The following is a 13,596-nucleotide window of genomic DNA, read 5'->3' as shown; positions in this document are numbered from 1 at the left end:
GTGAATGACCTGCAGAGAGCTGGGACCAAAGTAACAAAGCCTACCATCAGTAACACACTACCCCGCCAGGGACTCAAATCCTGCAGTGCCAGACATGTCCCCCTGCTTAAGCCAGTACATGTCCAGGCCCGTCTGAAGTTAGCTAGAGAGCATTTGGATGATCCAGAAGAAGATTGGGAGAATGTCATATGGTCAGATCAAACCAAAATATAACTTTTTGGTAAAAACTAAACTCGTCGTGTTTGGAGGACAAAGAATGCTGAGTTGCATCCAAAGAACACCATACCTACTGTGAAGCATGGGGGTGGAAACATCATGCTTTGGGGCTGTTTCAATGCAAAGGGACCAGGACGACTGATCCATGTAAAGGAAAGAATGAATGTGGCCTTGTATCGTGAGATTTTGAGTGAAAACCTCCGTCCATCAGCAAGGACATTGAAGATGAAACGTGGCTGGGTCTTTCAGCATGACAATGATCCCAAACACACCGCCCGGGCAACGAAGGAGTGGCTTCGTAAGAAGCATTTCAAGGTCCTGGAGTGGCCTAGCCAGTCTCCAGATCTCAACCCCATAGAAGATCTTTGAAGGGAGTTGAAAGTCTGTGTTGCCCAGCAACAGCCCCAAAACATCACTGCTCTGGAGGAGATCTGCATGGAGGAATGGGCCAAAATACCAGCAATAGTGTGTGAAAACCCTGTGAAGATTTACAGAAAATGTTTGACCTCTGTCATTGCCAACAAAGGGTATATAACAAAGTATTGGGATAAACTTTTGTTATTGACCAAATACTTATTTTCCACCATAATTTGCAAATAAATTCATAAAACATCCTACAATGTGATTTTCTGGATTTTTTTTCTCATTTTGTCTGTCATAGTTGAAGTGTACCTATGATGAAAATTACAGGCCTCTCATCTTTTTAAGTGGGAGAACTTGCACAATTGGTGACTGACTAAATACTTTTTTGCCCCACTGTACATATAGGTAGAGTGACTAGGCAACAGGATAGATAAGACATTAGCAACAGCATTTGTGGTGTGTGGTGTCAGTATGCATATGTAGTGTATGTGTGTGTGCGTATGTATGTGTGTGTTGGAGTGTCAGTGTAACTATGTGTGAGTGTGTGGGTAGAGTCCAGTGTGTGTGCATAGTCAGTGCAAGAGACTGAGCGCAAAAAAAAGGATCATACAGGCAGTCTGGGTAGCCATTTGATTAGCTATATAGCAGTCTTGTATAGCAGTCTTATGGCTTGGGTGTAGAAGCTGTTCAGGGTCCTGTTGGTTCCAGATTTGATGCACTGATTCCGCTTGCCGTGTGGTAGCAGAGAATACAGTCTACGGCTTGGATGGCTGGAGTATTTGACCATTTTTGGGGACTTCCTCTGACACCGCCTGTTATTTTATTTTTTTACCTTTATTTAACTAGGCAAGTCAGTTAAGAACAAATTCTTATTTTCAATGACGGCCTAGGAACAGTGGGTTAACTGCCTGTTCAGGGGCAGAACGACAGATTTGTACCTTGTCAGATCGGGGGTTTGAACTTGCAACCTTCCAGTTACTAGTCCAACTCTCTAACTCATAGAAGTCCTGGATGGCAGGTGTTGACTGAAGCCTAGTGTCATTGCTCCTGTTCCTAATTGCCAGACACCTGTTAGAAGACCATGGGAGTTGCCCATCTCTACCTCCCCCGCAAAATCAGTAAGCCTATAATTTTTCCATGTCTGTAGCCTACTGGAGTATAAACCATATTCAAGCCCATGTGTTGAGAAGGAATCAACTAAGCACAATGCTGCAAGTTAACTTGCACGATTACAATCACGCAAGACGCCCACCAACACATGCACACACACACAATTTTCTGCTCTAAAACAGAGCTATGGCAGGCCTGCATTTCAGGGCCCACTTCTCTCAAATCTAAAACTGATTTATGCTCCCTGCAACACAAGACCAGCAGAGAGAGAGAGAGAAAAAAAAAATCATTGACAACAGGCTACAAATTGTGTGCCTGCTGTGCAATATGAGAGAGAACTGATTTGACCTTGATAGAGAGCGAGAGACAGCGACAGAGAAAGAGCTCTATAGTAACATCATGGAAAGACAGTAGCCTACTGTCATGACAGCAGAATTTGTGATCTGGGCTAGGACTGTGAATTAGTGAGCCTGTATTGCCATAACAGAACACAAACTGGTAGGCCTACACTATTCCCACAGACAGTAGCTTGGCAACTATGGGAGGAGTTCTAGGCCTATAGAAAATTGGGTTAGAAATGTTTTTTTCAACATGCATAAAGTCAATGCATTTTGTACCCTAGTATAAACCTATTGTATGCATTTATTGTAGGCCCTATGCAAATATGACCAACCAACTTCCCAATTCCGTTTTAAATCATTGGAATTTGAGGAGAATAGGATGTAGAACTCTATGACAGATGATAATAATGTTATATTTAAATAGAGTGACGGACGGCATGCGAGTAATGGCCGAGAAATAGCGTCACTGTATTGCGGAAACAAAGTATCACTGTAATTGTAATCTATCGACATTTTTAGCAACATAATTTCAAATAAACCTACTCGTGTGCTTGCATGAATATGGATTTTAAAAAATGACATTAATAAAATGAGGGCAATATGACAGGGGAAACTCTGTATGCATGCCCCATAACACTCGCCAGCCTCGTGCAAAACTGATTCTCGAGACGATACAACGTGCTTTACAGGTTATTCTAAGAACAGTTTAATTGCACTGATTAGAGGGACGAAATTGGGGAAGTGTTGATAAGGCCACAGGCCGATTATTTTTTTAGCATAAATCTAGTATACTGTAATCCCAGTTTACATTAATCCCATTGCAATTAATTTCGATACATTAGCCTACGGACCCGGTTAAGGCAGCCTCGATTCGGCCTGTTGGGCTCCGTCAAGATTTTCTTAATGACAAATCGGTCTAAAATTTTTATTTACCCCGCTACACTAGTGACCTAAAAGCTAATCACTCGCAATCCCCTGAAAAAAAGCCTATTTCGAGGAATCTGTGGATCTTTAGAGACATTTTAATTCCAATAGCCTATTTTAATTGCGGGGACATATGGCAACCATCTATTATAGGCTAAAACCATCACAGTTTATTAAAATAAATTCAGTAGATCATTGACCGTAAGTATAATGTTATAATGGGGGGTAAAGGTGCCAACAGAGGGGAAGAACACATCCGATACCGTTTGATCAGCTTTGATTGGCTGTTGACATTATTGGGGTGCAAATCATGATGAACAAACGTCTCCGTTATGTAGGCCCAGTCGAAAAAAACACAAGGCTATTGAATTATTAAAATGTACATGCAAATTTGTATCCCAGGCTGCATTCACATTGGTAACTGATTAAAGCCGACAAACGATACTTTGTACTATGGCTCTGAAATGTCATATCAATGAGATATCATTGTTTTAATATGCAAACCCGATCTGATCGTGTCCCAAACCGGTTTCTTACCCCAGCTTTTAGCGGTTCGGCCAATAAACTCTCCTGTTCGTGGGTTGTAGATAGAATCTTTCCAGGAGGAAGTCTGCGGTTTGTCTCCGTCGGCTACGGGTGTCTCCTCCTTGGTCGACATGGTTGGCTTTGAGTTGTTCAAATTGATGACCGTAGATGGTAAGAATGTTATAATGCCCAAAAGGTCTATAAACGATGGATTGCCAGTTTTATGAAATAAAAAAAAATGGAGTGTTATTTCCGAGCCAATACAGCCTAGTCTCTTCAAGTTACCCTCTCCACACGGATACAGTACCGCAGCAACTGAGCTGAAAGAAAATTCGCATTTGAATCATCTCAGCGCATGCGCATTTTCGGCATTCAGGCTCCAGAAGAGGTATTCAAAACTCAGAGGAATGTTTTTTTTATTTGTTATTCATCATCTTAAGGTTCTATTGTATTTAAGTGGGCTAGATTGATTTCGAGCAGGGACGGGCAACTTTGATGGTGTTGGGGGACACAAAAACACGCAACTCATCATGGGTTGCTGCAGTGGCGCGTTTGTCTCCACGTCAATACCCCCCCCCCCCCCCCCCCCCCCAACCTTAACAGCAAAACATTTTATCAGCCCTCCTTGTGAAATCTAAGATAAAGAAATCATGTTTTAAATGTCATTTTCTGCAATTCTGCACATTTTGTCCATGGGACATAGAGAAAATGTTTTTTTATTTGTTATTCATCATCTTAAGGTTCTATTGTATTTCATCATCTTATATCTATTGTATTTGTCCATGGGACATAGAGAAAATGTTGGCATTTTAAAGCAAGTTTGCTACAATTCTACTTATTTTGCCATGGGGCAGACAGAAAAAAAGACAGTTGCACAGCTAATTTCCTGCAATTCTACACATTTTTCCATAGGGTGGAGGCAAATGTTTGCAGTTTTTAATATGTGCCCCCACTCGGACAGTAATTCGTCCATACTTATTTACAAGTTTAAATAGTTGGCCACTAGACTTATTTACCGATCTCTTTTTTTTGCTGACATTGGCTTATTGAGTGACTGCTGATGCACAACCACATTTAGAAATTGCACCCTGTGTAATTTATTCTAAATCTCAATAGTAGAAAAAAAAGAGTCAGTTGAAACTGCATCTGCCTGCCAAGTGGTTACTTCTAAGTGAACTGGCAGACAGTAAAAAAATATTTTCACAACTTTTTACCGAGTTTTTCAGTAAAATTGGTCCACTGGCCTAAAAAAGGGGGGCTGATTTATATATAACTTTCTAGTGAGGATCGAGAAGGCTGTAGGCATATGACCAATGATTAACCAAGTGTTTTGTGATCAATATTTGATAAATATTCAGTGATGGCAGTGCCACATTCATATCATAATTTAATGATGCTGGTTCTTCATTTTGTCAGTATTTGTTATGTTCCGTTAGAGCCGGCATGAGCCGAGAAACTCTAAGCTGGATGGGTCGAATGGAAAAAAATCTCATGGAGCCGGCTTGCAGGGGTTACAATCTCCTGCCATTTTGCACTTGAGCAATGCCCTTAACCCACCAACTGCTCCAGGGATGCTGAACTGTGGCTGATCCTGTACTTCCAACCCCTCAGCGTGCGTGTGACTCAGGTAGGTTGGGCTGATCAAACAAAAATAAATAATTTTGGTTCTCTCCCCAAAAAATGCTGGTATCAGAATCTCAGGTGCCTTTTGTGCCCTTGACAAAAGCACTTTACCACTAACCTGCTCCAGGGAACTGCAATGCAGCTGACGCGTGCTTGCTTCCAGTCTCGTGTGTGTGTGTGTGGTGTCCAGAGGTCAGGAATGAAATAACTGATGGCAAAATACATTTCAGGTTCAATGGATAATAAAAGGCTGTATTGTATAGTTTTGAACTAGCACACAAGCTAGGGTAAAGTAGAGTGTTTCAGTATTACAGGGCAGTTCAATCAATGAAGCTGCTCTGGATTAGGAACGGATTTACACAATGTGGGTATTCTGAGACTCCGATAGAGAAGTCTCTGATGAGCAGTAGCGGTGCATATTACAACCTACAGTATGTGATCAAATAAAAAAATACAGATAACAATAAGAAATAAAAGTAACAAGTAATTAAAGAGCAGCAGTAAAATAACAATAGCGAGACTATATATACAGAGGAGTACCGGTGCAGAGTCAATATGCAGGGGCACCGGTTGGTGGAGGTAATATGTACATGTGGGTAGAGTTATTAAAGTGACTATGCATAGATGATAACAGAGAGTAGCAGCGGTGTAAAAGAGGGGGGTCAATGCAAATAGTCTGGGTAGCCATTTGATTAGGTGTTCAGGAGTCTTATGGCTAGAAGCTGTTTAGAAGCCTCTTGGACCTAGACTTGGCGCTCCGGTAGCGCTTGCCGTGCGGTAGCAGAGAGAACAGTCTTTGACTAGGGTGATTAGTCTGACAATTTTTAGGGCCTTCCTCTGACACCGCCTGGTATAGAGGTCCTGGAAGACAGGGAGCTTGGCCCCAGTGATGTACTGGGCTGTTCGCACTACCCTCTGTAGTGCCTTGCGGTCAGAGGCCGAGCAGTTGCCATACCAGGCAGTTTTGCAACAAATCAGGATACTCTGGATGGTGCAGCTGTAGAACCTTTTGGGAATCTGAGGACCCATGCAAAATCTTTTCAGTCTCCTGACAGGGAATAGGTTTTGTCATGCCCTCTTCACAACTGTCTTGGTGTGCTTGGACCACATTCGTTTGTTGGTGATGTGGACACCAAGGAACTTTAAAATCTCAACCTAATCCCCTGTCGATGAGAATGGGGGTGTGCTCGGTCGTCCTTTTCCTGTAGTCCACAATCATCTCCTTTGTCTTGATCACGTTGAGGGAGAGGTTGTTGTCCTGGCACCAAACGGCAAGGTTTCTGATATCCTCCCTATAGGCTGTCTCGCCATTGTCTGTGATCAGGTTCTACCACTGTTGTGTCATCGGCAAACTTAATGATGGTGTTGGAGTCGTGCCTGTCCGTGCAGTCATAAGTGAACAGGGAGTACAGGAGGGGACTGAGCATGCACCCCTGAGGGGCCCCTGTGTTGAGGATCAGCGTGGCAGATGTGTTGTTACCTACCCTTGCCACCTGGGGGCGGCCCGTCAGGAAGTCCAGGATCCAGTTGCAGAGGGAGGTGTTTAGTCCCAGGGTCCTTAGCTTATTTATGAGCTTTGAGGACACTATGGTGTTGAACGCTGAGCTGTAGTCAATGAATAGCATTCTCACATAGGTGTTCCTTTTATCCAGGTGCGAAAGGGCAGTGTGGAGTGCAATATAGATTGCTGCATCTGTGGATCTGTTGGTGCGGTATGTAAATTGGAGTGGGTCTAGGGCTCCTGGGATAATGGTGTTGATTGTGATTCATGACCAGCCTTTCAAAGCACTTCATGGCTACAGACGTGAGCAGTTCGGGTCGGTAGTCATTTAAGCAGGTTACCTTAGTGTTCTTGGGCACAGGGACTATGGTGGTCTGCTTAAAACACGTTGGTATTACAGACTCGGACAGGGAGAGGTTGAAAATGTCAGTGAAGACACTCCAGTTGGTCAGAGCATGCTCGCAGTACACGTCTTGGTAATCTGTCTGACCCTGCTGGCTTGTGAATGTTGACCTGTTTAAAGGTCTTACTCACATCGGCTGCGGAGAGCATGATCACAGTCTTCTGGAACAGCTGGTGCTCTCATGCACGTTTCAGTGCCATTTGCCTTGAAGCGAGCATAGAAGTAGTTTAGCTCGCCTGGTTACTACATGATTCCATGTGTTATTTCATAGTTTTGATGATTTCACTGTAGAATAATTATGTTGAAAATTGTAAAAATAAAGAAAAACCCTTTAATGACTAGGTGTTCTAAAACTTTTGACCGGTAGTGTGTGGTAATTGCATTGTTTGCTCTATAGCCTGTTAGTTCATATGCCTTACAACCGTGATATGTAGGCCGAAGGCAGAGACAATAAGACAGACACAGTGGCAGAATAAATTCAACCACACCTTTTTTTCATCACAAAGCATATGGCATGTAACAAACAGTTACATAACCTACAGAATGGTCAAGCAAGTTAATGTTTCTGACATTTCTAACTACTAAACTATTAATTTTGAACCACAGAGTTACCACAAGTCGCAAAGAAAACAGGAGCTGCCTCCACTATTCCAGCACTATTTCATCATCAAATCACCAAATGCTTAGTCTAATACAGTGACAACTAAAAGATACCAAAAACAATGTAAGCTAAATATGTGGCTGTCCATGGTTCTGATGTGTGTGTGTGTGCACGCATAAAAGAGCATGTTGACTCACCCTACTTGTAGAGAAACGCCAATGCCATCCTCTGTTCTTTCATGCTGACGAAATGGTCTATGACTCTGTCACACAGTACACACTTTTATTTTTTGTTGTCCCAGGCTACCTGGCTAAAATGCTTGCTCGCTAGCCTAACTTCCTTTCAAGGGCAATGCTAACTAGTTAACATTAGCCTTTTACATCTAGCTACACATTGAACTGCCATCTTCTTATTCCAGGGGCATAATCTATGAATTTATGGTTGGATCATGGATGTTTCTTTTGGCATTTATGAATTCACGCCACTGCTGAGGAGTCTGGCGGGCTTGTGGCAAGTTGCCCAGAGGTTTCCTTTTTGAACTTTCTTCTCATAACCTAGGACTAATTGCACTAATTTTGCAATGTTGGCATCATTCCTCAAACTTATTGTGCAAAATTCTTCAACTTGTGATTTTTGTGATGCAGCTGCCGGGTCCCAGATGCAAGTGTGAAGTTTCTCAATGGGTATATTCAAATAGTCTAAAGTGGTTTCCCCTCCAGTCTCTATGCCTACTCAATCTGCACTGATGTTTTCACCTATCCCATGATTTCAGATCGATGCAGATCAAGAGGAGACGATTGAGGTGCACCCATCTCTAAAACAGAGGGCTTTGGCAAGGTTGAGAGGTGATTTCTACTCTACAAGGATAAAACTCAAGGATTAAAGAACTCTTCATTATGTGTACCCACATAATTTAGACACTAACCGACAGCTTAACCATTAGACCAAGAGAACATTTTCTAAATCAGTGTTTCTTAATCCTGGTCTTGGGGACCCAAAGGCTGCAAAAAATGTTTTGGGCAGTAGCTCCACTAATCAACTCAATATCAAATCTTTGATTAGTGGAATCAGGTGTGTAAGATAAAAATGTGCACCCCTTTGGGTCCCCAGGACCAGGACTAAGAAACACTGTCCTAAATAGAAGGCTCACTGATCCAAGGAAATGTGGTGTCCATGAGATAAATACTTCACTTGGAGAAAATACTCCTTGAAAATACAGGTTTAACCAAAATGGATGTTTATTTATGTATATTTACAGACCCAGTCATTTCTGTAACTACATAGCATAACCTCCTAAAAGAGAGTACACACGTTTCCCCAAGTGGAGTGTAGGGCCTAACGAGCTCAAGGGTCATGACAACATATCAAGGACGCATTCAGGAGGGTGCAACGCATTTAACGGAATAGGCCATTACTTGTTGGCTCAAGGATTATATTAAAAAAGGCATTGATGAGAGACAGACTAATAATGGTTCACACTTAAAAGAGAACTACATTTACTCATAATGTAGCCTTGTTTCTAGACAAGGTAGAGCTAATTCCTGGGCAAAAGTTTGCTGCTGGTATCTTTCCATACAGTTGCATCAAGTGGCTAACAGTAAACTGCAAAAAGAATAAAGGAGTATCATAAGTAACGTTTGTTTGTTGTTGCGTTAAAGTTAGAACAGAACGCAAAACCACTAGCCTACATCAACACGCATACTATTCATATACGTTTGACATGTTTCAATGTAAAAAGAAAATAAATGTTTTAGACATCTTTAATAATCACAAAAAATATTCAGTTGCTGAGTCTGGTGCGTCGAGACAGTGTGAGCGTTTTGATGCATAGCCGCACTGCTCCTAGTGCTTACGTCTAGTAGAAAACACCTACAAAACATTGCACTCCATCTAAAAACAACAAACCATTTTTCGAGGAGTTGAGATTACGCAGCTATCCCCTCTCTTGGCAGAAAGCGACATGGAAGTAATTTACAAAAAATAACTACAATGGAGAACTTAAGAGGGAGACAGAGATATAAATGCTTCTAAAATATCTTATTATAGACCTGAATGATTGGCAGCTTATTTCCTGTATATCTGGCCACATCCCCAGAGAACTTACATTCCCCCTGTGAACAGAGTGGGAGACAAGTGTCCTGTCCCAGAGAGGGAGCGGTATGATGTATCACTGATGCCTGCCCGGCTGTCTGTTTGTCCGTCAGTCACTCTGGGGAAGAGGGTTCATCATCATCGTCCTCCTCTTCCTCGTTGAAGGAGCTGGGCGTCTGGCCTCGAGACTCTGAGAGGGCGGTGCAACTGTGGCTGAAGCTCCGCCTTCCATTCAAAGAGGCGGAGTCTAGGTCACCTGGGAAAGAGCTGAAGCATGACAACCCACACCACTGGTCAGTCACTTCAGTTCTCAAATTAAAATCAATCATGTCACCTTAAGTAATTTATATTTTATGATCCCTGTGTGGCTTGAGATTTTCTGTTATCAGTAAGGTGTGTAAAGACACATTTTGCCACACAAAAACAGGATCACTTCCTGGATACATCCCAAATGGCACAATTTTCCCTATATAGTGCAATACTTTTGAACAGAGCCCTCTGTGCCCTAGTCAAAAGTAGTGCACTATAAAGGGAAAAGGATGTTCCTGTGTGGTAGTGGATTGTGTTTAAATCACGTTTTGATTTAAAAGTTATGAGAGGTAATCTACCTTGTTTGACTGGTGCCTCTTGCTATGCCTGTGGAAGGGGAGATGAGGACAGATTGAAATTAAAGAAATGGCCTGCACACGCTCACACATGTCAAAAAAGCTTGTCAATGAAGGCCATTTTCCCACTCTCACCTATGACGTATGTCTCCAGAGACCTGGGGATGAGGGACTTGGCAACAATGAGATTGTCTGCGGTGCACTTCCCACTCTCCAGGCCCAGGGACATCCCCATGCGCTTCAGAATCTCTATGTCGTCATGGATCTCAAAGGTGTTGTCAAAGTTGAAAAGGTATTCGCATCTACAGTAAGGACGTCAAATGTTCAGACTGCTGCACAGAACCTATGGACTCTAGTCTAGAGTGCATTGTTAAATTGTGCTTAGGAGCTTCTACCCCCAAGCCATTAGACAGCTGAACAATTCATAGAAATCCCCACCGGACAATTTACATCGACACCAGAAATGTTGGCGTTTCAATGATAAATGCGCAATGAACATGTGTATTATACTACAGTGGCAATTAGAGTAGCAATTCAGTAGTGAGTGACCTAGAGTTGTCTTTGCATTAGGGTGAAGACATTGCAGTGACACATACTTGTCACTGGAGATGGAGCAGTCTATGACGGTGCGTACGTCTGTGTTGAGGATGATGAAGGGGAGCTGGATGACAGAGCCGGAAGGGGGAGGGGCCAGGGAGGAAGTCTCACTGACTTTGTTTCTCTGCACCAGGTTCTTGAATGCGATTTGCTGTTTGAGAAGAGATGAGCAATATTCAGAAACACATCGATTTAGTTCGTCTTGCTATGGTATTTCATTAATCTTCCATTGGTCCTGAACTTTCGAACACAACTATCCACACAGACACATTGTCACTACAACTACAGCTAATCCTATCGATACATACTCTAAAAACATCTATCCCCACATACACAAACACACATTTTCATTCTCTGAAGGTTGAGAGTGTATGGTTCATGAGTGGAACTCCATCATCATACGTCATGGGGCAACAAGTCTATCCTGGTCAGGTTATGTGTTCAGGAAAAACGCCTGGCTGTAGCATATCATGGCTAAATCAATGCTAAGTGAAAACCTCAGAGGAATCGGAGCTTAGGTTGAAGCTTAAATCTAGCTTTAGAGTAAATTACCGTCACCAGGTCAGAGCAGTAGGGAGCCAACACACCAATCAATCAGAGATACAATGAATGAATGAAAACTATCCGTGGTGCGGTACATTTAAAGAAAAAGACTGCAAATAAAATTTGGTGATCGCAGAGTCCTTCTCTCAGGGAGAAGTAATCAATCAAGAGATCTTCGACCCCTCCCACACTCTCTGGCCTTCTGGGAACTCCACGGGGTCACACAAAGGTTCCCTGTCATATGCTAATGAGATGCTAACAAGTGTGGTGTTTTTCAATGGATTTATAGATGGACAGCTGCCTAGCTTATCACTCACGACCAAGGTATCCGAAAAAAGATAAGCATGTGCACACCCACGAATGCCTTCAAAACACACACACACACCAGAGACTGCTCCGTACCTGCAGTATGAGTTCTTCCAGCTGAGTTCTCTTCTGTCTGATCCTCTTCAGGCGTTTCTGTTTCTCCACCTGATTGGGGAAACAGTTCAAGTATTTTAGAAAGGACTGGTATAACATAACTGTCTAACAGTAATAAAAATAATACATTACATAAAGAATCTCAAAGCATTCCTAATGCAAAACAAACAAGCAATTTAAAAAGAAACATCGGCTTCAACAGTATCTAGATCAGCATATAGTTATTTTTGAGTGCTTCTTGAAGGCTCCAGATGGCAGCCACGGTCATGACATGGTCTGGAAATTAATGACTAGATGTAGATGGTCAGCGGGGGTGGTGGTCGGTGTACTGTCTTTGCCCTTCTTCCATCCAAACCCCACTTCACCCCTTGCTCCAAAAGAGCCCTACCCATATCAACCACTCAGACTATCGTTATTTAAGTAACTGACCAGTGTAAAGCAAGACAATTACTATTTGTATTGTCAGACAGTAGTGATGGCATGCTAAAATGCTCTTCTGTCAAAAGAGCCCAGCGGTAGGAGTACTCCACTCTGTCTCCCCACTACCCCTCTTTCTCATTGTCACCATCATGCCCAGTCCTCCACCAGAATGGGTCTCTGTTTTATCGTACAAATCTATGCTCTGCAGAAAGTTGACACATGATATATAGTGCATTCGGAAATTATTCAGGCCCCTTGACTTTTTCCACAATTTGCTACGTCACAACCTAAATTCTAAAATGGATTCAATTGGTTTTTCCCCCCCATCATCAATTTGCCAAAGCAAAAACAGGTTTTTAGAAGTGTTAGCAAATTTCTTTATATATATAAACTGAAATATAACATCTACATAAATATTCAGACCCTTTAAATCAGTACTTTGTTGAAGCACCTTTGACAGGGATTACACCTGTATTTGGGGAGTTTCTCCCATTCTTCTCTGCAGATCCTCTCAAGCTCTGTCAGGATGGATGGGGAGCGTGCACCGCTATTGTCAGGTCTCTCCAGAGATCAGAGAGTTTGATTGGGTTCAAGTCCGGGCTCTGGCTGGGTCACTCAAGGACATTCAGAGACTTGTCCCGAAGCTACTCCTGCATTGTCTTGGCTGTTTGCTTAGGGTCGTTATCCTGTTGGGAGGTGAACCTTCACTCCAGTCTGAGGTCCTGAGCGCTATAGAGAAGGTTTTCTTCAAGGATCTCTCAGTACTTTTCTCTGTTCATCTTTCCCTTGATCCTGACTAGTCTCCCAGTCCCTGTCGCTGAAAAACATCCCTACAGCATGATGCTGCAACCAGCATTCTTAACCGTAGGGATGGTGTCAGGTTTCCTCCAGACGTGACGCTTAGCATTCAGGCCAAAGAATTCAATCTTGGTTTCATCAGATCAGATAATCTTGTTTCTCATGGGCTGTCATGTACCTTTTACTGAGGAGTGGCTTCCGTCTGGCCACTCTACCATAAAGGCCTGATTGGTGGATTGTTGCAGAGATGGTTGTCCTTCTGGAAGGTTCTCTCATCTCCACAGAGGATCTCTGGAGCTCTGTCAGAGTAACCATCTGGTTCATGGTTGCCTCCCTGACCAAGGCCCTTCTCCCCCAATTGCTCAGTTTAGCTGGGCGGCCAGCTCTAGGAAGAGTCTTGGTGGTTCCAAACATCTTCCTTCTAAGAATGGAGGCCACTGTGTTCTTGGGGAGAAACATCAAGGATGATCAATGGAAACAGGATGCATCTGAGCTCAATATCAAGTCACATAGCA

At 42.8% G+C, this 13,596-nt stretch overlaps 2 protein-coding genes across 8 annotated transcripts in view; both read right to left on the bottom strand.

Annotated features, from left to right (window-relative positions):
- LOC110490065 (sodium/potassium-transporting ATPase subunit beta-3) overlaps positions 1-3,832 on the bottom strand; it is a 63,328-nt gene extending 59,496 nt beyond the window's left edge. Inside the window, exon 1 of the mRNA XM_021563201.2 lies at positions 3,492-3,832. Coding sequence (XP_021418876.2) covers positions 3,492-3,612 — 121 coding nt within the window. The 5' untranslated portion in view covers positions 3,613-3,832. The remainder of the gene's footprint in view (positions 1-3,491) is intronic.
- A 4,991-nt stretch (positions 3,833-8,823) lies between these two features.
- tfdp2 (transcription factor Dp-2) overlaps positions 8,824-13,596 on the bottom strand; it is a 58,163-nt gene continuing 53,390 nt past the window's right edge. For 6 of the 7 annotated variants that reach the window (XM_021563198.2, XM_021563196.2, XM_021563197.2 and 3 more), the window contains 5 exons: positions 11,846-11,914; positions 10,900-11,051; positions 10,439-10,605; positions 10,307-10,334; positions 8,824-9,965 (listed from right to left, as the gene is read on the bottom strand). In XM_021563198.2, the coding sequence (XP_021418873.2) occupies positions 9,812-9,965; positions 10,307-10,334; positions 10,439-10,605; positions 10,900-11,051; positions 11,846-11,914 (570 nt within the window). In that variant the 3' untranslated portion in view covers positions 8,824-9,811. The remainder of the gene's footprint in view (positions 9,966-10,306; positions 10,335-10,438; positions 10,606-10,899; positions 11,052-11,845; positions 11,915-13,596) is intronic. The other variant, XM_036944358.1, reaches the window with a different exon arrangement.

This window comes from Oncorhynchus mykiss, chromosome 15, assembly GCF_013265735.2.
Source record: "Oncorhynchus mykiss isolate Arlee chromosome 15, USDA_OmykA_1.1, whole genome shotgun sequence".
NCBI classification, from domain to species: Eukaryota; Metazoa; Chordata; class Actinopteri; order Salmoniformes; family Salmonidae; genus Oncorhynchus; species Oncorhynchus mykiss.
This window is presented reverse-complemented; position numbering and strand designations above follow the sequence as displayed.